Source organism: Dasypus novemcinctus, chromosome 2 (assembly GCF_030445035.2).
Source record: "Dasypus novemcinctus isolate mDasNov1 chromosome 2, mDasNov1.1.hap2, whole genome shotgun sequence".
Classification (NCBI taxonomy): domain Eukaryota; kingdom Metazoa; phylum Chordata; class Mammalia; order Cingulata; family Dasypodidae; genus Dasypus; species Dasypus novemcinctus.
The window spans coordinates 96,881,341-96,903,429 of NC_080674.1; the positions used below are offsets into that span (position 1 = coordinate 96,881,341).

The 22,089-nt window shown below is 36.8% G+C and overlaps 1 protein-coding gene across 8 annotated transcripts in view; it reads right to left on the reverse strand.

The window, feature by feature from the left end:
• Positions 1 to 334: 334 nt before the first annotated feature.
• Positions 335 to 22,089, reverse strand: part of KIAA0825 (KIAA0825 ortholog) — a 447,444-nt gene continuing 425,689 nt past the window's right edge. For all 8 annotated transcript variants that reach the window (XM_058276267.2, XM_058276254.2, XM_058276256.2 and 5 more), the window contains one exon: positions 335 to 2,155. In XM_058276267.2, coding sequence (XP_058132250.1) covers positions 2,038 to 2,155 — 118 coding nt within the window. In that variant the 3' untranslated portion in view covers positions 335 to 2,037. The remainder of the gene's footprint in view (positions 2,156 to 22,089) is intronic.

A 22,089-nucleotide genomic window follows, 5' to 3' on the forward strand; every position in this document is an offset into this window, starting at 1 on the left:
GTTTCTTTTTGTTGTCTCATCTTGTGTGTCAGCTCTCCGTGTGTGCGGCATCATTCCTGGGCAGGCTGCACTTTCTTTCACACTGGGCGGCTCTCCTTATGGGCGCACTCCTTGCGCGTGGGGCTCCCCTACGTGGGGGACACCCCTGCATGGCAAGGCATTCCTTGCGCGCATCAGTGCTGCACATGGGCCAGCTCCACATGCGTCAAGGAGGCCCGGGGTTTGAACCGCGTACCTCCCATGTGGTAGGCGGATGCCCTATCCATTGGGCCAAGTCTGCTTCCCAAAAGATGACCTTTAGATATAGTAGAAGACAACAAAACCAAATGTGAAATTTTGTAACTTTATACGATTACTTTATTTGGTTTATTGGATCAATTTGGTTTTATTTTGACATTTTAGTATCAATTTTAATAAACATAGTTCTGCAGATTTAGGACATAGACCACCATCAAGTTAAAGGAATAAAGTCAACTGTGGATTATTGTAGTATTCCTAGAACATTATGTTTATTATTTGACATAATGACTTGATAAGAGTAGCTGGAAAGTCTATGTCTTATAAAACTTTCTTACAATTTTTTAAATGGGCTGCATAAAATTTTTATAAATTCTTTCAATCATATCTTAAAATGTCTGGTTCGTGATTATATTAGCCAACTAAAGTACATTCTTTAAAAATGAAATGTGTTATTTGGCAGGTAGCTGGTTCAATGGCCATTTGTGTGCTTTTATTTAAAGAAATAATATATTTTCTAAAGTGGCGTCCTCTTACTTCCAACATTTTACTCTTTGAAAAATGCATCAATACCTGCCTTTAGAAATCATGCAGCCTACATGTATTTTATAAACATCATGGAATGTGGGAACATGGATGGTCAATTATATTTCTGAGAATATCAGAAACTATGATGTTTGATGTCATATGGTCTAAAACAGTCCATGATATGACTTTCCCCAGATGTCTTGTAGATTGCTTAACAGTCTAATTGTCTTTGTTGTCTTCTTTCAATAGTAGCTATTCAAACAACTGTGTTTATTAACTGCCAACTCTGTGAATAAGACTGTAGTAAGCATATGAAGAGTTATACAGGGAGACCTTATGTTATATTATACTGTAAGGCCTTCAAGGTTTTTATAACCTATTATTAGGCACTGACAGAATATAGTAGGTATTTATAACTAGAATACTTGGCAAAAAGTATGTTAGAAACATTTTCTGTACACTTATTTTGCGTGTGTCAATGTAACAAAAGAAAGAGTATAAGTGAAGGAAATTATGGATAATGAGCAGTTGGATAGAGAAAGCTGGAATGAGTTCCAGGTAACAAAGAATGGAAAGTGTGTGACTTGAGCCAAGAGGGTAGCAGGCAGTTGGTTGAACACGAACTATTTGGTATAGGACCTTAAAGCAAATGATTGGAAATTATTTGAATCTGATGTAGGAAGAGGAATGAAAAGCCACTACAGGGAGAAATATGACTGAAGTTATCCCTCAGAAGACTGCTTTGTTGGCTGTGGTTAAGATAAGTTGTAATTAAGATATCTTAAGATACGAGGCTATGGAATGGAGAGTAGTAGGTAGTATAGGTGATGAAGATCTGGACTTAGGCTTCAGATACAGAAATAACTTGAAAATGACGAAAAACATTTCAGATGACCCTTAGGGGCCTATGTGACTCCATTCAGCTTAACACCCAAAAGTTATATTTAAAAATCCTTATGGAAAAGATTTCCAAACATTTTGTCTGTTGTCATAGATACTTCAAGGAGGAAATAATTTGAAGAGAACACGAGATGGCAGCAGTTATATCATAGAAAGAGAAAGGTTGGAAAAGGAAAAACATTTGAAATTATTTTAAAAATATATAGCACCTTATTCTTTATGTATGTACTGCATTCCTTTTCAGTACAGTGATTATTCAGTCATTGCTTTCATGCTTCACAGCACATCTGAGGTCCATTCTGAGTATAGGAAAAATCTTACTCCATTATATGTGATTATATCCTAAAATATAGCCGATGCAGATTATGCAGATTATGGTTCTTCTGTATTATCTGAGGCAGAAGAGTTTTGTGTGGTACAAATTCGTTTTAAATGTGCCAGCATTGCTTTTTCTTCCTCTTCTAGTATTTCATCCTTTCTCAGTTCCCACCTAAAAGAAAAATCACATCTTAGTATTTTTGTAACTTTCCAACTACTGAGTCAACACTTAGTTGTTCAAAGCTTGAATATGTAGTCACTGGTTTATTGAGGTGCCTGTTTCTACTTGCTTATTCTTTTATTGTCTATTTCTTGAGCAACACAGTTCATTGGTACAGCTTCTCAAAGTGGGCCAGGAGAACAGGAGAGGAAAAGAGTCAAACCACCTCTGCTCCAGGAGGAAGTCTTAAAGGATTGCTCTAAGTATAGTTTTTGTATTACCTAGTGCTGAGATCAGCTCAGCGATAGGTTTGTTTGAAGGGAAGGTGACACAGAACTTTGCCAAATAAAAGAGAGAGAGAGAGACACGAGAGACGAGATAAAGATGGGACCAGGGGACTCACACCTTCTGGAACTAAGAGCCTCGACCCTAGTTTCCACGTATTTATTGGAAACTACCAAGCAGCTGTTTGCTCTTAGAACTGCAACATTATCTACAAAAATAGGGAACAACTGAAACATCTAACAACTGCAATATCTACAATAGAACAGGTGTAACATTTACAATAAGGAACAGGATAGCCAGTTTCCCACAACCATCTAGATTTAAAACATTTATCTGGCTTTACATATGCATAAAATCTAGATTTAGCAACGATTAATAAGCAAATGTTTTTCAAAGTATTTCCCTCTCACTGACAGACAAATCAGTGACTTTAAGTTACAGAGAGGAGGGCCTTAGCAGCAAGAAGAATATTAAGCTAAACTGAGTATTCTTTAAAGGTAAGTTGTCTATTCCCAGAAATAAGATCAGATCTGAAGTAATCAAATTAAATCTCCCAAGATAAACAGGAACTTGTTAGCAAGGTTCCATCAGGCTGAACAAGAGAAGAAAGCCTCTCTAATTCAGAGTGGTTGGGCAATAACAAAATGTTAGACTATGAAACGATATAAACTTGCAAAGCAAATATCATCACAATAACCCAAGCACAATTCAGTTTTGGTACATTTTAATCTCTATTGTCTGTATTTATTTCCTTTCTCCTTTCCTCACTCTTATTTCCACCAACCACGAAGCCACCCACCATGATATGTCGTTGCAAAAAGATTCCTTTATCCGATGGTGATGTATTCTAAAGATCCTCTGACATCAGGGTTTCAAAGGGACAGGACTTCTAACAGTAAACAAGTAGCTGTTCATGGAATGTTCTCCAGAAACTCCTTATTTAATGTTCGTTAGAACTCCTGGATAACAAAGAGCCTGTCCTGTATGAAGAAAGCATATCAAGTTGGGGTAGGATTTTTCAGGTTTGGTTTGAGCAGTGAAAAGAAAGCATGGGCACTCCTCCTTCCATAGCAACCTCCTAATAAGATGCCCATTCCTCACACAGGTTTCCTCGTTGGAGTGCTGGGTTCAGTATGTGCTGGCCAGTCTGGGGAGGTGGTATTCATAAAAGAGAGGAAGAAGGGGAAGTGGCGGGAGGGGAAGGGGAGTTATCCTAGTGATTAGATCTGGCTTTTGCTTTATTGAACATAACCTACATTTCTTCTTTATCTTCTGCCTGGGCTTCTCCTTATCCCTTAGCCCCAACTTTAGCTCCATCTAAAAACTGGTATTTCTGGCTGCCCTAGTTTCTCCATATATTGCCATATGGTCAGAATTAGGCTATTCGTCATACAGGTTTTAATAATAACTTAAAGGATAAACAGATTTTTCACTATCACACTACTCAAAGTCACATCACAAGGGACAATACTGCTAAGATTAGTCTTTAGGATTTACAATTTAGTCCAGAAGTTTACCTTATACTGCTTTTGTGGAATTTTAAAGATAACTCTTACTATCCATTTTATCTGAACAAACTTGGCCATCATTAAGATGCATGTTAAGTTGAATCCTTCTCAAGAAAGAAAATAAGTCATAATAGCAAATACTTATTAATATAACACTAACTATGAAGCAGGCACTGTTTTAAACACTTGCCATATTGCTTTTAAAATCCTCACTATGAAATGTTTTTATTCCCATTTTAGAAGATGAGTAAACTGAGGCACAGAATATGCACACTTGCCCAACTACTTTGGGATCTGAACTCAGAGAGTTAGGCTCTGGAATCTGGGTTTATCAAGGTAATACTAATCATGGTTTTAAAACAGTTTTGTAGGTGTCATTAATTACCATTAAAAATAGCTTTAAATTTTCACTTTCTGAAAAATGTTGTCTGTCTTGGGCTAGATAATAAATGAAAAAACTTTCTAAGGACCATATACTTTCAAGAGAAATCCAAAAATAAGAAAACTAGGTTTTCCTATTTTTCCTTCCACATAAAGGTGCTGACATAGTACAGTAAATGAATTATTTTATGAGTGTCAACAGAATAAAAAATGTAATGTGCACATAAATATTTTGATCATTGTCTCTACTTGTGAAAATTGAAAGCACAATCTCTTTGCTTCATTAAAAAAAGTCTGTATAATTAATGTAATTTAAATGAATTGTATACGTAATAGAATACAAGGATTTTGAAGCTTCATGGCAATTATAGGCAATTCACAGTATAATTGAGCTGTTAGTAATTAATGATATTAGGCAAAGTTATTTACCTACTACAACCTTCTTAAATTTGCTTTGTGTTAAGATATCATTTCAAGTAAGAGTAATAAATGATGATAAAAAAACAGGTGAAAAATAGAACTACATTTTCTCTAATAATTTTACTCATTGTATGAAAGCACTAGGAATTTGAAATGTACGTATATTTATTATGTGTTGCTAATTTCATAGCCATGAGTTATGAAGAGATGCTTATTTCTAATTCCATCATAGTTTTAGGCTTTGCTATCCTAAATTTTTGCAAAATTAAAGTCAATTCTGTCAAACAACTATTGAAAAATAGTTTTGCAAAATTAATGTCAGTTCTGCCAAAAAACCATTGAAAGAAAAAAATCTGTCAATTTGTTAAACAAAATTGACTAGGAAATCTGTTCAAAACCTTTATCACTCATTTTCCCTAATATATTTAAATATCTGTGATGGAAGCATGCCCCTATAGGAAACAGAAAATATCAGAAACCATATATTCTAGTTCTTTCTGGAAAGCATTACAAGGTGAATAGTAGTTTGAAGCTGCATGGACTCCAGAAAATCATGTCCTTAAAGCTAATTCATTCCTGTGAGTGTCAACCTATTGTAGGTGGGATTTTTTTTTATTAGATTATTTCAGTAGGGCGTGACCCAGGACAGGTCTTAATTCTCTTATTGTAGTGCTTTATGAACAGGATGAATACAGAGAGACAGAGAGAAAAGCTGAAAAAGAAGAGAGAAACATCCAGAAGCTAACCAAACAAAAGTGACAGGAGCAGAGAAAGAAAGCCATGGGAGGAAGGAGCTGAAATCAATGGAATCTGGGAGAGAAGAAGCCATGGAAACCAGGGAGCTGAAAGCTATGAGACCTTGAGAAGGCCTACGCCACTGTGAGCATTCCCATTTAACAGAGGAATCCAGGATGCAGGGAGAGTGCATCAAGGTGAGTGCCTTCCTTGATTTGGACATTTTTCTTAGCCTTGGAACTATAAACTTGCAACCTAATCCCCATTGTAAAAGTCAACCCATTTCTGATATATTGCTTTTGACAGCTTTTAGCAAACTAAAACAAGGTGATTGAATATTTATTCTTCCTACCTTTTGTAGACTGCTCTTTCTCTATTCCTCATCTGCCTGTTATGGTAGGAGAACTACAGCCTAATAATGACTTCAGCTGGTGGCAGTGATTATGTTATGCCTTAAACACTGATGAGCAGCAAAATCCCATGCAAACCCACTGGTGTCTACATAATTTTAACTATCCTCTAGAATGGGCTCCATTTGTATGGCTCCTGGGTAGGTGAATGGTGGTCCCTTTTCCTATCTGCTTCCAACAAGGACCCTAAAACCTGGGCTGCCGTACTCTTACAGAATTAGCCATCCCAACCTTGCTCACAGCACCCCTCTGATTGACTTGGGTGTTCTCAGTCTCTGTGCACTTCCTGGTTTTAGACATACTTTCAAATCTGGACCAACGGTATCTGCCTGCTTCTCCAAATTATATTAATATTAGCTATATTAGTTATATTAATATTAGCTAACATTGTAGAGCTTTTATATGGATCAGACCATGGTCCAAGAGCTCTCTATGGATGATTTCATTTAATTGTTAATGTAATCTGAAGAGGTAGGTCCTATTCTTACCCCATTTTACAGATGAGAAGACTGAGGCACAGAGAAGTTAAGAAAGTTGTCTGAAGTCATTCAACTAGTAAGTAATGGGTGGGGAATTGACCCAGGCAGACTGATTCAAAGACTGTGCTCTGGACATAAATGAGTTCACAGGTTTTAGATTTTAGATGTTTTTCTCCTAGTTGAAACCATAGTAAATGCCTCAGAGAACATCTCAGTAACAGACTCTGGCCCTCCTTGTTTGTCTGGAGTCTGTTGCTCCTTTCTTTACTGAGAGCTCCTCAGGGCTCACCACTGTACTGACCTGGTGTATTAGATTTCCTGTTTAGACTCTCCTGCCCAGCTCTGTCCTGTGGCACTCAAACCTCATTGTGACCTGGTCCTATATCTTATTTTTTAATCACACTGGCTTTCACATAAATTTTTGCTTTAATACTGGGAAGTGCCAGAAGCCTGGTCTCATTTTGGTTCAGGTGGAATCAATCAATCCTTCCTTTAAAAGTTCTGTCTGGAGAGTAGGTGTAGCTCAGTGGTGAGTGTCTGCTTCCCATGTATGAGGTCCTTGGTTCAAACCCCGGTACCTCTTTTAAAAAAAAATTCTGTCTCTAATTCCTCCAATTCCTTATGAACCTAAAACATTTCTACTTAAAAGTCATTCGTATTCTGGGGTATTGTAGAACTGTGAGGGTTTGGGTTTTTTTTTTTTTTTTTTTTGTATTTTTTTTACCCTTTCTGTAGAATTGACAGTATTTCAGAGCCAGCCAGCTTCAAAATATAACTCCCCAATTCCCCACTTCAGGCTATTAAGGGTATTATGAAAGCACTGAGAAAGGCTGGCTACTCAGGTTTGGCAAGTTGAAGAGAAGATTTCTCAAAGGAAAACTCTCTATACAAAAAAAGCAATGAATATTGCTTAATGTATTAGCCCAGATGGTAGAATTCTGCCACCTTTTGAAACACAAAATACTGCAAGAGAGATATCAGGATTGAATATGCAGATTCTGGTCTTTGCTTTCTTGAACCTAAGTGTCTCATTCCATATTCATTTTGATACTAGGAGACTGGTTCCCCAACATTTTCCCTTTGACCTCAGAAAGCCTACACACTTTAGTTTCCAGAAATATAGATGAGACATTTCAGAATATATTTATCCCTGGGCAATAACAACAAATAATATTTTATAAATTAAAATTAATCATAGTTAAACACAAAGGGTGATCCCTACTTGGGGTTTTGTGTTTACTTGAGAGAGAGAGACAGAGACAGAGACAGAGACTGCAAGAGACCCCTAAAATCAAACCTAACCACAAACCTAGCATACCAGTTTCATATCCCCTGCATTTGCTCCATATTCCAATGATTACACAGGCCCTAATCATCCATAAGCATTCCGTGACAATGTAACCTGGGTTCTGAATGTAAAATGAGATCTGACCTGGTTTACGTTATATTGCATAGTTCCTGACATTTGCTGCAAGGATGACACAGGAGTAGGTTGAACAATGTAAATCATAGTTAAGAGCATAAACGAAATATCAGGATTGATATCTGAGGACAGTTTGGCTTTTCCTTATGCTTCAGGAGTGCATGTTTTAACACTCCCATCTTTTCTTTACCTGTCACTTATGTGATTGATATAGCTGTGAGAAAGAATTGAACATACACAGGTCAACGCCTTCCTTTGCCCTCTCTTAGGATCTGCCAGTCAGAGGTCTGCTCTCTGAGTCATGCAATTGGCTGAGTAGGGTAGGTGCTATTCCTCATGGCAGGTAGCCTTGCAGCTCTAAGGGTTAAATTCAGTCCAGGGATGTCTCAGGTAGGATTAAGCTCTGTGGCTTAGCAACAGAGACTCAGATTCAGAGGCTTAAACACATGAGAATTTAAATACTCACATAAAGGACTGTTAAGAGAAAGGCAATATGGAATTGATAAGGTTATTTTATAAAAGTATCATATTCAGGCTTTCTTTCTCCTTTACCATATCCTTTCTGATTATTTGAGTCAAAATGGCTGCAAGAGCATTAAGCATTATATCTTGATTCCAGTCAGCAAGCAGAGAAGGGGGGCCAGGAAGAGGAGTACCACAAATCTTTTTAGGTGGCCTTCTGTAAAGACTGTAAAACATTTCAGCTTACCTCTCTTGGGCCAGAATATAGTAACATGACCACATCTAGCTGCAAAAGAGCTGAAAAAAATATATAGTTTTAAAAATGGATGCATTTCTAAATGTTCTTTACTAAGCTCCCTTCTTCAGGAAGAGAATGTGTATCGGAAGGAAACTTGTAGTTTCTGCTATAAGTGTAACATGAGCAGATCTAAAGTAATTCTCTAATCAAGTATTTATCAGTAATAAGGCCAAAAGTTTCATCTCCATCTGTGTGACTACTGCATCTAACTCTCAAATGGCTTGAATGAAAGACAGAGAGAGAGAAGTTATTTATTGATCTTCCCCAAACCCCTAATCTCTAGAACAGGGATTGGCAAACTATGACCATGGGTCAAATCTGGTCTGCCACTTTTTTTCTAAATAAAGTTTTAATGAAGCATGGTGACACTCATTTGTTTACTTATTGCCAAGGCTGCTTTTACTTGACGATATCAGAATTGAGTAGTTATCACTGAGAAGGCATGGCCCTTAACTTCTAAAATATTTACTATCTGGCCCTTTTACAGTGAGAGTTTGCCAACCCCTGCTCTAGAAAGTGGTTCTTAACTGGAATGATACTGTCTCCCAACAGGAGAATGTGCGGGGCAATTTTGGTTGACACTATGACTGGAGAGTGCTTCTAGGACCCAGAGAAGAGAGAGGGTAAACCTCTTAGATATGTTACAATTCCACACAAGGAAGAGTTGTCTTCTCCAAATGTCAATAGTAGCACTGCTGAGAAAGATTTGCTCTAGAATCTCCAGTGGGAAGAGTAAGTTAATGGGAAGAGTAAGTTAATAAGCATCCCTATCTAATTCCTCAAATAGGTATTTTTATTTATATGAGTAATGAAAACAGAGCGCTCTTTTAGCATTAAAATTAATCTACTCATTGTAAGTTTCCTCATCATTAGTTGTTTCTTAAAGTCTAAAGTTCAATGTTCATACCAAATGACAAGAACTTCCTCCAAGTTCATTTATTTACTAATCATTCACACATCCTTTGAAAGAAAAAGATGGTGTTATAAAGGAAATAGGATACTCAGTAACTTCATGCTATGTGGTACCTGACTAGTGTTTTTGATCAATGTAAAAAGTTTTAATACAAACTTCAATTAGCAAAGTGTTCATTTAGGTTATATATTAAACGGGAACAAGTTCTTCTGTAGGCTACCAACTATTTAAACATTTAATTTCTGATGATGTGATACCATGATTAATCCCAAGAACCTTTTCTTCACTCTCATTTTCTACAACCCCCTATTTTCCATGGTATGTAACTATCCCATCATTTCATTTGGATCCCTGATTTAATTGACTTGCTTCTTCCCATTAGTTTAGAGGCTCTTTGAGAGCATACAATAGGACTGTAATAAAAGGGCTCAGCCATTTCAGTACTCAAGACCAGCTTTGTGTGAAAGGGGCATTATTACAATTTATTCTCAGAAATTATAGACCAGAAAAGCATTCTTAGTCTAATCATCAGTAAAACATAACCACTCACTTTTTTTCATTCTGGTAAATTTAGTTAATGAGAATAGCTAAATGTTTAGGTTCTCAGTTTTGAAAGGATCAGAATACATAATACAACTAATCAAACTTTAAGCAAAACCCCAGAAGGCACTTTAAGATTATATCAGTCCTTAGGATATGGTGCTGTGAATATGGAAGAAATAGAAGACTAGCCCAACTAGCAGAAACTCTGGGAAACCCTTTGTCAGTGAATGACAATGGTAGTAAATTAACTGTGGTGGACCCCTGTTATAAGAATAGAATTAAGGGATCTTATTAGTTACATTTATATTGAGCTTTTACTACATATATTTTATGTTTTGAGAGATTTGCCTTCGTTTGTGGTATATTTTATATATATTTTATAAATAAGCCATATTTTAAAATAGATTTTTATTATATGTAATTAATTTGCCACTCATTTAGCAAATATTTAATGAGAACCTGCTGAATTCAAAACACTCTGTTACACACAAAAGAATGAAAATGGACCCCTACCACATACCATATAAAAAATTATCTCAAGATGGATCAAAGATCTAAATATAGGAAATAAAACTGGAAAAAAAAAACTACTGGAAGAAAACATAGGGGAACATCTTCAGGACCTTGAATTAGGCAATGATTTTTGAATTAGGCAAATGTAAAAAATGCATTTTACACCCAAAAGCAAGAGCTACACAGGAAAAAATAGATAAATGGGACTTCGTCAAAGGACATTATCAAGAAAGTGAGAAGACAACATATTAAAGAAAATTAAAGAAAATATTTGGAAGCCATAAACCTGATAAAGGTTTAATATCCAAAATATAAAGAACTATGATACAACAACAAAAAGACAAACAACCCAATTAAAAAATGGCTAAGGACTTGGACAGACATTTCTACAAAGTACAAATGGCCAATAATCACATGAAATGATACTCAGATTATCTATTAGGGAAATTAAAATCAAAACCAAAGTGAGATACTATTTCATACCCACTAAATAAATACTATGAAAAACTGGAAAATAACAAGTGTTGGTAAGGATGTGGAGAATTAGAAATCCTTGTACTTTGTTGGTAGGAATGTAAAATGGTGCAGCCACTGTGGAAAACATTTTGATGGTTCCTCAGAATGTTAAATATAAACATACCATATGGCCCGGCAATACCACTTTTAGGTATATTACTATAAGAAGAAAGCAGGGACTCGAACAGGTATTTGCACACCAATGTTCATAGTGCCATTATTTACAATTGCCAAAAGATGGAAACAACCCAAATGTCCACCAATGGAAGAATGGATAAACAGAATGTGGTACACACAAAAACATGGGAGAATATTATTCAGCTGTAAAAGGAATGAAGTCCTTATAGATGCCACAACATGGATGAACTTGGAAGATATGTTGAGTGAAATAAGGCAGATACAGAAGGACAAATATTGTATGATCTCACTTATATGAAATAATTAGAATTTGCAAATTCATAAGAGTAGAAAATGAGACTACAGTTTGGGTAGAGGGAGGGAATGGGGATTTAATGCTTCACTGATACAAATTCTCTTTGGGGTGATGGAAAGTTTTAGTAATAGATAGTGGTGATGGTAGCACAACATCGTGCGTGAATGTAATTAACACCACCAAACTGTATACTTGAAATGGTGAAAATAGGAAATTATAGGTAGTTTATATGTTACCAGAATAAAAATTTTTTTCTATTAACATTTTGCATTATACTTTTAATAATTGCATAATAGGAAAAACTATGTATTTGGGGAAGCATATGGGAACTCAATACTGTGTATGATTTTTCTGTAAACCGACAATGCTCTAGTAAAAAATATTAAAGCAAAACACTGCTTTAGGTGATATAGAAGTAAGGGGATATGTATGTCACCTTTTTCTCAGGGAGCTTATTCAGTCAGAGTTCATCATATGTGTGGACAATAAGGACTGAATAATTATTCTAAATCCATATTAAGAATCTCATAAAGAGTTCGTATGATATTTTAGCTTAGGTATGAAAGATTAGTGGTAATATAAGGTACTGGTGATATTTCCTCAAGCTTTATTTTTGTAATTCATTGTGGTTAAGACACAGTTCAGGTGTTTCTTCCTTTATCCATGAAGCAATCCAAGGTAGCTTTAGGAAATGATTCATGACCTTCCTCATGCTTTGGAAAAGTAGCAACACCAATGACAGAAAGCATCTCAACATTCTTTTTTTCTTTTAGTTAAAGGCATTATCAAATTCTGTGATGAAATTGGAAGCTATAGAATTTGATGTTCTTGAAAGACATTTCTGTAGAAAGGTGATTCTGAATAGCACTTAGTCCTAAAGGAAGAATTTTAAGGAGGGGACAGATATAAGTTTTTCCTATGCTTGAGAATAACTTCATGAGTATTGTGATTCATGAATAGTAGCAGGAAATCTATTATAAGCCAGAAAAATCGGCTTTGAATTTAATCAGCTTGAATTTAAATGGCACCACTTTGTATTAGCTCCTTCTATTTTGCCATATGGAATCACAGGATTAGGTTGTCTGTCCCTTCCCTGGGAGAGAGGTCTTTCCAACAATTTCCTTAATAGATAATACCTACCCTTTTTCTGATATGTTTCCCAGATGATGAGAAACCATAGCTGCTTTTCTCTACTGTTTTAAAATAAAAATTTGAGGAAATGTGCATTGTTTTAGTCCATCATGTTTAGCATATCTTTAGCGGAAATGGAAAAGATTAACATCCTTTTTATGTGACTTAGGCAATTGACTTATTCCTCAGCTTAATCTTTTCTAAAATAAAATGGTTTAAATTTTCCTTCAGGTTATAATTTTTAACACTTTAAAAGTTTTGCTTTCCCCTGAACTTTGTTTTGAGTCTCTAAAGTACTTAAATAATAAGGGTCCTATATGAGAGTTACAAGGTTTTATACTGTTTTCAGAAGGGGCTTTTGGAAATAAGTGGATAGCAAAAATCTCACTTTGATAAGGGAGCAAAAAAGATCTTCACAAACTTATTTCTGACTCAATTTAGTTATTTCCTCAAGATAATTAAGGTGTACTATTTGAAGGGGAAACTCAAATAGGAAAAGAAAATCGTTAAGGAAATGCATCCTCAAAACAGGACAAATAAATTGCAGTGACGGATACAGGCCATTATACATTTTGCCATAACCTATAAAATTGTGTGGGACAGAGTGTAAACTACAATGTAAATGATATTCTAGAGTTAGTAGCAATGCTTCAATACGTGTTCATCAATTGTAACAAATGTACCACAGTAATGAAAGATGTTAATGTGGGAAAGTGTGGGAAGGTGAGGGGGGTACCACATGGGAATCCCCTATATTATTTTATGTAACATTTATGTAATCTAAAGCTTCTTTAAAAACAAAATTTAAAAAGGTCAAATAGAAGTTAAGAATGTAATTATTTATATTGTTTCATTTATAACTTAACGATAGAATGGAATTTTCTTTTTTAGTATTATGGAGGTTTCCATGCAATGTAAAGGACCTTAAATTTTTCTAGAATACTGTAAAAAGGTAGTCATATTTGCTTTTGGAAGTTATAAAACATATGCTTTTCTTAAAATAGGCAAGTGTTATTCCAATTCCCCACAAGTTACTTTGCATAACTTAACACTACGATATCCAGGAAATATGGCTTATTTATTTATTTTGCAAAAATACATCACTGTTAGTTAGTCTGGAATACTATTTATAACCCCTGCTTACCCAATGTTATGCTCCTATATAGTTCACAAAAATATAGTATTAAATATACTTATGACTGTGAAAATCCATACTCAATTCTATTAAATATCAACACTTGCCATCACGAATTAGTGGTTTGGTTCCTTGCTTCAGCCAAGAATTTATTATATGATTATGATAACTAGCTATATATGCAGTTTATCCAGCTATTTCTGCACGAATTCAATGAATGTTCTTTTGCAAAGTGGTTGATTTCTTTTGCTACTACTAATGCAGTAAAAGGAATCTTTCCAAGCTCCAGAACAAGTAGAAAACCCTTAATTTGAATTTATAGCCTTCAGAGACTATCTGCAGCATACCATAACTGTCGAAGCAATTTATTTTAATTAATAGGATTTGTTCTATATATTTAAGTAGGAGAGTTGTATACCAACAAATGGGACAACTAAGAATGCTAATAGTAAATTTTAAATGGTTATGGCTTAGGGAAAACATAAACAGAAGCATAGCCATAAGTAGTAATGGAAGTTGAACTTATCCGTTATCGGTAAACCATCCATTTCTCCACAGAGACTTCCTCACCACCCACACATTTTAAAAAATTAGGCGTTTAGTTAGAAGGCCACAGTCACTCTATTTGGCCAGCATTTAGAGCTGATGTAGAAAAAATGCCCTTTGTGAAGACAAGTGTCAGAACCATATTGCTGATTTTTTCCCAGAATAATATATAATTTAATGAATAAAAAATATTTTTTCTAGTTAAATTTGATGTATCTGGAAACGTTCACAGTTGGTACTCTATAGATCCTTGCTGCCTATTCCCATGTATTAAACTGTCATGTTAAAAGGTATTTAAATTGTGTCAAGCAACACTGTTCTTGGTCTAAAAATGATGAAAACAATAGTTTCTTTTTCATCAAAAGGGAAAGGCTTACATACTTACATTTAAAAAAACAAAAAAAATGAGTGTGGGGGAAGCAGCTGTGGCTCAATCAGTTGGGCTCCCGTCTACCATAGGGAGGCCCTGGGTTCACGTCCCGGAGCCTCCTTGTGAAGGCAGGCTCACCCGCACACTGTGGAATGTCGCCCAGCCCATAAGCGCCACAAAGAACCGACTCAGCAAGGTGATGCAACAAAAAAGGGAGACAAATAAAAACACAGAAGAACGCGCAGTGAATGGACACAGAGCAAAAAAAACAACAAGCAAGTTGCAAGGGGGGTGGAATAAGTAAAAAATAAATACAGGCACACAGAAGAATGCATGGTGAATGGACACAGAGAGCACACAGCAAGCAAAGCACAAGGGCGGGGGGCAGGAATAAAAAAATTTGAGTGTGGTTTTAACTAGCCTGTGTAAAACTGAATTTTTTGGTAACAGGCTGGCAAGAGGCCAACCATGCACTAACCACTTCTGGGGATGAGAATCTGAATGAAAGCACCATTTAGAAACATATGGTCCATCAGCTAAAAATGAACTAGAATCCAGGAGAAAATGAGGGCTCTTCACAGTTGATGCTGCCATTACTCTTTATGGAATCATTGCCTATAGGCCCTTTACTTCATTCTTGCCCTTCATTCAGTAACCAATTTATTGAATGCCTACTATGGGCTGGGCAATGTGGTGGTCTGAGCATGTGATAATAATAGTAACAGCTAATACTTATTTAGCAATTTCAGAGACCCAGGCTCTAAGTATTTATTAATAATTAATTTAACCATTAGAGCAACTTGAGATGGGTACTGCTAATTTTGCTACAGACTGGGAGTTACCTCCTGGTTAGTGGTAGAACTAGGATTCTAACCTAAGGAGCTAGCTCCAGCATTTAATGATCTTGCCCAGTTTAGTACATCTCCTCCTGCAATCTATGGCTCTCTGTGTCTTAGTTTGCCAGTGCTGCTATAACAAATCCCCTGGACTAGTTTTAAACAGAAGGAATTTATTGTGTCAGAGTTTTGGAGCCTAGAAATCTAAAAGGAAGGTGTCAGCAGGCTCATGCTTTCTCTGAAGTCTGTAGTGTTCTGTAGTGACTTGCTGGCAATCATAACTCAAATCTCTGCCTCTGTCACATGGCTCTCTCTCTCCCCATCTATCTCCTGCTATCGTGTCCAGTTTTCCTATTTGGACTTTCCTGTTTGCTTAAGGACTCCAGTCATATTTTGATTAAGACTCACCCTGATTCTGTTTGTCCTTACCTTAATAAATAGCTTCTTCAAATATCCATTTACAAATGGGTTCATATTTATAGGACTGGAGGTTAGGACTTGAACATGTTTTTGTGGGGGGACTTGATTCAATTCACAACACCTTGTGTTTCTGCATTTCCTATAACTAAAAGCAAAATGTGGGGCTGCTCTAGTTAATAGCTCTTAGTTTAACAGTATCTTATATCCATTCTACATATTTCAAAAAATTAATTGGTGGATAAAATAGTCTCTTTGTACCACATGTACCAGATCAGAATTGAAGAGCTGATTTGAGTATATTTCAGACCCACTTAAGTTGAGATGCCATCATTTTTTGTAGTGGTGACAGGTTAGGAGTCTCTCAAAATAGCTGTCACTGTCTATGCTCTTTCCTCACTGCTGGAGAACCACTGAAAAAGTACTGCTTCCTCTAGCTTCATGTTGCCAGCAAGGAGGGTGAGAAGTGGCTCTGGTTCTGTGACATCGAGCAGGCAGGTATTGTGGCTGGAAGGCCACAGACTGTGACTATTCCCAAGATAGGCCAAAGGAAGAGGGATAGAACTTGTATTATTTCACAACAACCCTACAAGGTAGGGGGCTATGAGGAGCTGAGGAGTAAAGAGAGTAATCTTCCTGGGTTGCAAATCAGGCCTGGGGATTGTACCACACCAGCGCCAAGGAGCTAAGAGAAGAGTATCCTTGCACAGAGGTCCTGAGTTTTACATGGAATGTTTCTCATCACATCATTAATAACTAATGTTATTAATGTAATGTTTTCACCTCACTGTGTTTTAAAGGGTGAGATGATCTGGCAAGGGAAATATTCATTACATAAGAAGACTACCTGCAAGAAAATAAAAACCCCTTCTGAACCATTCAAAACCAGCACCATAGTCAACAGACTTTCAAGTATTGAAAATGCTTTTGGATTTTCTATTAAAAACTTTGATATCCACTAAAATGTAAGTTTCATGAGGGCAAAGACCCTGTTTATCATTCATGTTCACCACTGTATTGTAGTGCCTTGACATTGTTTAGCAAGTAGAAGGTACTCAATACATATTTGTTGAATGGAGGCTAAATGAATGACTGATATCTAGAAAAATATCAGCAGAATTAACTTTTCTCCAAAACAAAATCTAGATACACAAGCTTTCCTGAATCCATGTTTGTATTTTATTAATTATGGAGGTCATTAATGAAGGCTGTTTGCCAATATTCTGATGCTCTTCTTTTGGGGCTGTTTCTTGTTTCCTTGAAGGTGGGCATTGCTGTGTGATGATGACTTAAACTAGTCTATGGAAAATGGAGGGAGAAGGTGTTTATCTCCCTTTTTTTGTAGAGGACTTTAAGATGGAGTGCATATAAAGCAGAAGAAGTCTACTTAGAGGAATAGACACCAAAAGACACAGGATAATGTAGCTCAATCATATTTCAACATTGGAAATGTCTTGTCAGAATTCCACACTGAAGATAGTAAGATTCCAAGATACTGGGGGAATGTTTTGGTATAGAATTAAGAGAAGAGAAATTAATTCTAGAAACAAATGGAAATGTATTTATATAGAAAATAATAATTATAGCATCAGAGAACATTAGGATTGAAAAAACCTTGGAGATCTTCTTTGCTCCTTAATTTTACAGAAATAGATGCTCAGAGAATTCTATTGCTATAAGGTCACAAACAAATCTGGGATTTGAACTCAGGACACTTGACCACTTGTCTGGTGTCATTGTAACTATGTCATATAAGCCACTATCGCAGATTGATCCCCCTCAGGATCAAGGCCAGGACTATCACTTTTGCAAAATGTCTGGAGATTATACAGAGGAATTTCAGAATATAAAATCAATAGATTGACTCCAGGGAAAGAAAAGAAGTCTGTGTATTAGATATTTATTGCTGCATAAAAAATTACCCAATTCTCAGCAGCTTAAAGCAACAACTTTATTATTTCATACAGTTTTTAGTGACTTAACAGGTTAGGTTAGGAGAGACTCAGGGTCTCTCATGAGGTTGTATTCGAAAGGACCAATGTTTTTTTCCTGGAGCTCCTCTAAACAAAATGAATAGAGGCTGTGTGGGTCTGAGGATTTTTCTACAGTCAGGGAAATGATTATTTCTGGAACATACTCTTATTTATTTATTTATTTGTCTTTATTTGCTTACTTCTATGAAACAACTATTGAGGGTCTGTTTTTCACTCATCATTTGAATTCAATGGTAAATGGTAGAAAGTATGTAAAGTTTTAGAGCCAGGTTACAATCCCAGATGTGCCACTTGTCAACTGTGTCAACCTGGGTAAGTAACTTAACTTCCTATGGGCCTCAGTTTTTTGTCTGCAAAATAAGGAGTGTAATATCTAAGTTGCAAGGTCATTGTGAAGACTGAAGCTAATGTAGGAAAAGCTCCTGGCATTCTGCTTTCCACCTAAGTGATACCCCATAAATAGTAGCTAGAATTACTATTGTTCCTCAAAATACCTTTCTTTCTAAATATGAAGTTAATACTTTTAGTAATAAAATTAAATTCTAGAATAATTTATGGAGAAAGCCATTTTTTTAAAAGACAGATCAAGCAAACATGAAAAAATTTGCAACACTTCTCCATCATGTTCTTTTCTTTTAAAGATTTATTTGTTTTATTTATTGCTCTCCTCTTCCCCCCCGCCCCAGCTGTCTGTTCTCTGTGTCTATTTTTTGCGTGTTCTTCTTTGTCCACTTCTGTTGTCAGCAGCACGGGAATCTGTGTTTCTTTTGGTTGCGTCATCTTGTTGTGCCAGCTCTCCGTGTGGGTGGTGCCACTCCTGGGCAGGCTGCACTTTCTTTTGCGCTGGGCAGCTCTCCTTATGGGGTGCACTCCTTGCGCGTGGGGCTCCCCTACGTGGGGGACACCCCTGCGTGGCAGGGCACTCCTTGCGCACATCAGCACTGCGCATGGGCCAGCTCCACATGGGTCGAGGAGGCCCGGGGTTTGAACCGCGGACCTCCCACGTGGTAGACGGATGCCCTAACCACTGGGCCAAGTCCGCTTCCCATGTTCTTTTTATTTAGCAGAGAAATACTAGAGAGGGATAAAGGATGCCCTGGAAGCTTCTCAGGGTCTTTGCTTAATACTTTTCTTATTGTTCCTGTTTCTATTGCTACATAACAAAACCACTGGATAGGTCACGGTTGGGACAGCTTGTCTCCACTCCATGATGTCTGGGACTCCGCTGGGGAAACTTGAAGTCTGGGGAAGACTGAACTAGAGGCATTTCACTCATATACCTAATGACTGATGTTTGGTATCTGAGAGGCCTTCAGCTAGTGTGGTTATTAGGAATATCTACGTGTGGCCTTTCCATGTGACCTGAGCTTTCTCATAGCATGGTAGCCTCAAGTTAGTAGGGCTTTTTATACAATAGCTCAGGGTTCCAAAGAGCAGTGTTTCAGTTCCATAGGCAGAAGTTGCAATGTCATTTATAACCTAGACTTGGAATTCACACAGCTTCACTTCTGCTGCTTCTACTGGTTTCAAAGGAGTCACAAGCTCCCACATTCAAGGGGAGGAAAATTTGATGCCACCTCTTCATGGGGAAGTAGCAAGGTTATAGGATAGCATGTGAGACAGGTGATACTGTTATAGCCATCTTTGGAAAATACAATCTACCATACTTAGAGAGCAAAGGGAAAGAGGGAACTTCTTTAGATTGGGGCAAGCTCAGAGGAGAGAGAGCAGTGTAGAGTATTCCAGGGTATGCTTACACATATTTCTCTATGATCCATAACAAACAGCTGGTTTTCAGTTTGACGCCCCTCCTCTCTAACTGTATTCATCTTACGGCCCTTCAGCAAGCTATGGTGCTCTTTCTTAAACAGCTGCACAAAATCTTCAGTACATCATATGTCTAGGCCTGGTCACTCTTTCTGAAATTTTGGCTTAATTTCTTTCTTGTTTCAACTTAAGACTTTAAACATGAAATTACCATTGAAATGTGGGTTTCCATTGATGCATTTTATTTTATTTTAATTTTTTTTTAGATTTATTTTATTTTATTTTATTTCTCCTCCCTCCCTTCCCCCTGCCCCAGTTGTCTGCTCTTTGTGTCTATTTGCTGCGTGTTCTTTGTGTCTGCTTCCATTGTTGTATTGTTGTTAGCGGCACCAGGAATCTGTCTCTTTTTGCTGTGTCATCTTGTTGTGTCAGCTCTCCGTGTGTGTGGCACCATTCCTGGGCAGGCTGCACTTTCTTTCGCACTGGGCGGCTCTCCTTACGGGGCGCACTCCTTGCGCATGGGACTCCCTATGCGGGGGACACCCCTGCGTGGCACGGCACTCCTTGCACACATCAGCAGTGCGCGTGGGTCAGCTCCACATGGGTCAAGGAGGCCTGGGGTTTGAACCACAGACCTCCGATGTGGTAGGTGGATGCCCTATCCACTGGGCTGAGTCCACTTCCCTGATGCATTTTAAGTTTCACTAATTTATCATTTTTTTACTTGCAGAGTAGCTCACTCTGCATTAAAAAAACAAAATGTAACCAAGGCTAAGACTTCAGCCAATAGAAACCCAAGCTTTTGTAAAATGCATAAAAGTAGAACCAAGCCCAAGATAAATTGAAACTCTGAACATATTTCACTTGTATTCTTTCCCTGTTTCTAATTTAATAAATATTTCCCAGAATGGAGTTTGCAAATCAAGGTAAATATGTATATTTTTAAAATGCTTACTTATTCCCTTTTGGGTTCTGTGTCAATTGTGTACATTTCATAAATATAAACATAAGATATATTTGCTAAGGAATTATGTTTGTTGATGTGGCAGCCTCATGGCTTAAGGTATAAAAAATTCATACCTTGTCAATTATGAATTGCATTTCCCCCATTTGTATAGAAAATGGAATTTGTTGGTACTAGCTAAAAATGTACGTGATAGTATTTCAGATGTGAGTATTGTTAAAAAATCAACCTCACTCTGCCTTAAGAGGTCAAACATCCTTTTAAATAAGAAATATGTCTCTGTTCTCTGATCATTTGTTCAGCTTTCTTCTTACTACATCCAACTACCAACACTATCAGTCCATTTTCTTTGATTTATCTCTTAGTCAGATAAGTGTCATAATAGGAAGGCAGTACATATATCCTTTAATACTTATGGATTTTTCCCAAACTTAAACATCTTCCTTGCTAAGCAGAATTTATGTACTGACTGATTCCCACAGCTATTGCCTCAGGTGCCCTCTTCCTATTTCATTACTATTTTGTGGATGAGCACATCAATGTTATGGTATTTATCTTGGTAGCTAGTAAAAAAATTCTTGCCCTTCAAAGCTATGCCCTGTTTCTAACCCTTGTTTATGAGGCACCTTCAAGCAGAACTCTCATTACAGAATCGCATGCACTAAATGGTTGTCCAACTCATATCATTGCTATTTTCCCTGAGTAAAATCCTACATATGCTGTCAATCTAATTAGAAACTGGCCCTTTGCTATATTTTCCCAGTTGTTTACCTCACTGTCGCTCATATCCTAAAATAATATCATTCTCCAGTAACTGGACTATTTCTTGTCTTGTCACTTTTAGACAACTGTCTGTGAGCCTTTTCTCCCTTCAACTATTGGTAGTCATTTTAACATCTGTCATTGCAGCTCAAGGTGTGGTTATGTCTAAAAATGCTTTATTTTTACAGTAGGAACACCACGAGTTATTGTCTTAGATGGAAAAATTCCATTTATTGACTGACATTCCCAGAGTTTTTTGGCACAAGAGAAAGTTTAATACTGCATTACCTGTGCATGACTTCTAGGGGAATAACCAATACAACCATTTAATATCTTGAGAAGAAGGACTTAATCTTTTGGAGAGTCTTCTCTCTTACCTTCACAGACCCATAGCACTGCCTTTTATTCCTTTCTTCTGAGTTTCTCTCCCTAACTTTAAATTCTAACGTTAAATTCTAGAAGTCCATGACTTCTAGGGGAATAACCAATACAACCATTTAATATCTTGAGAAGAAGGACTTAATCTTTTGGAGAGTCTTCTCTCTTACCTTCACAGCCCCATAGCACTGCCTTTTATTCCTTTCTTCCGAGTTTCTCTCCCTAACTTTAAATTCTAAATTCTAATGTGGCTAACATTAATATTAACTTCCTAAAAGGAGTTCATTTATTGACCATGTTAAATAACTTCCTTCTTTATTTAATTAT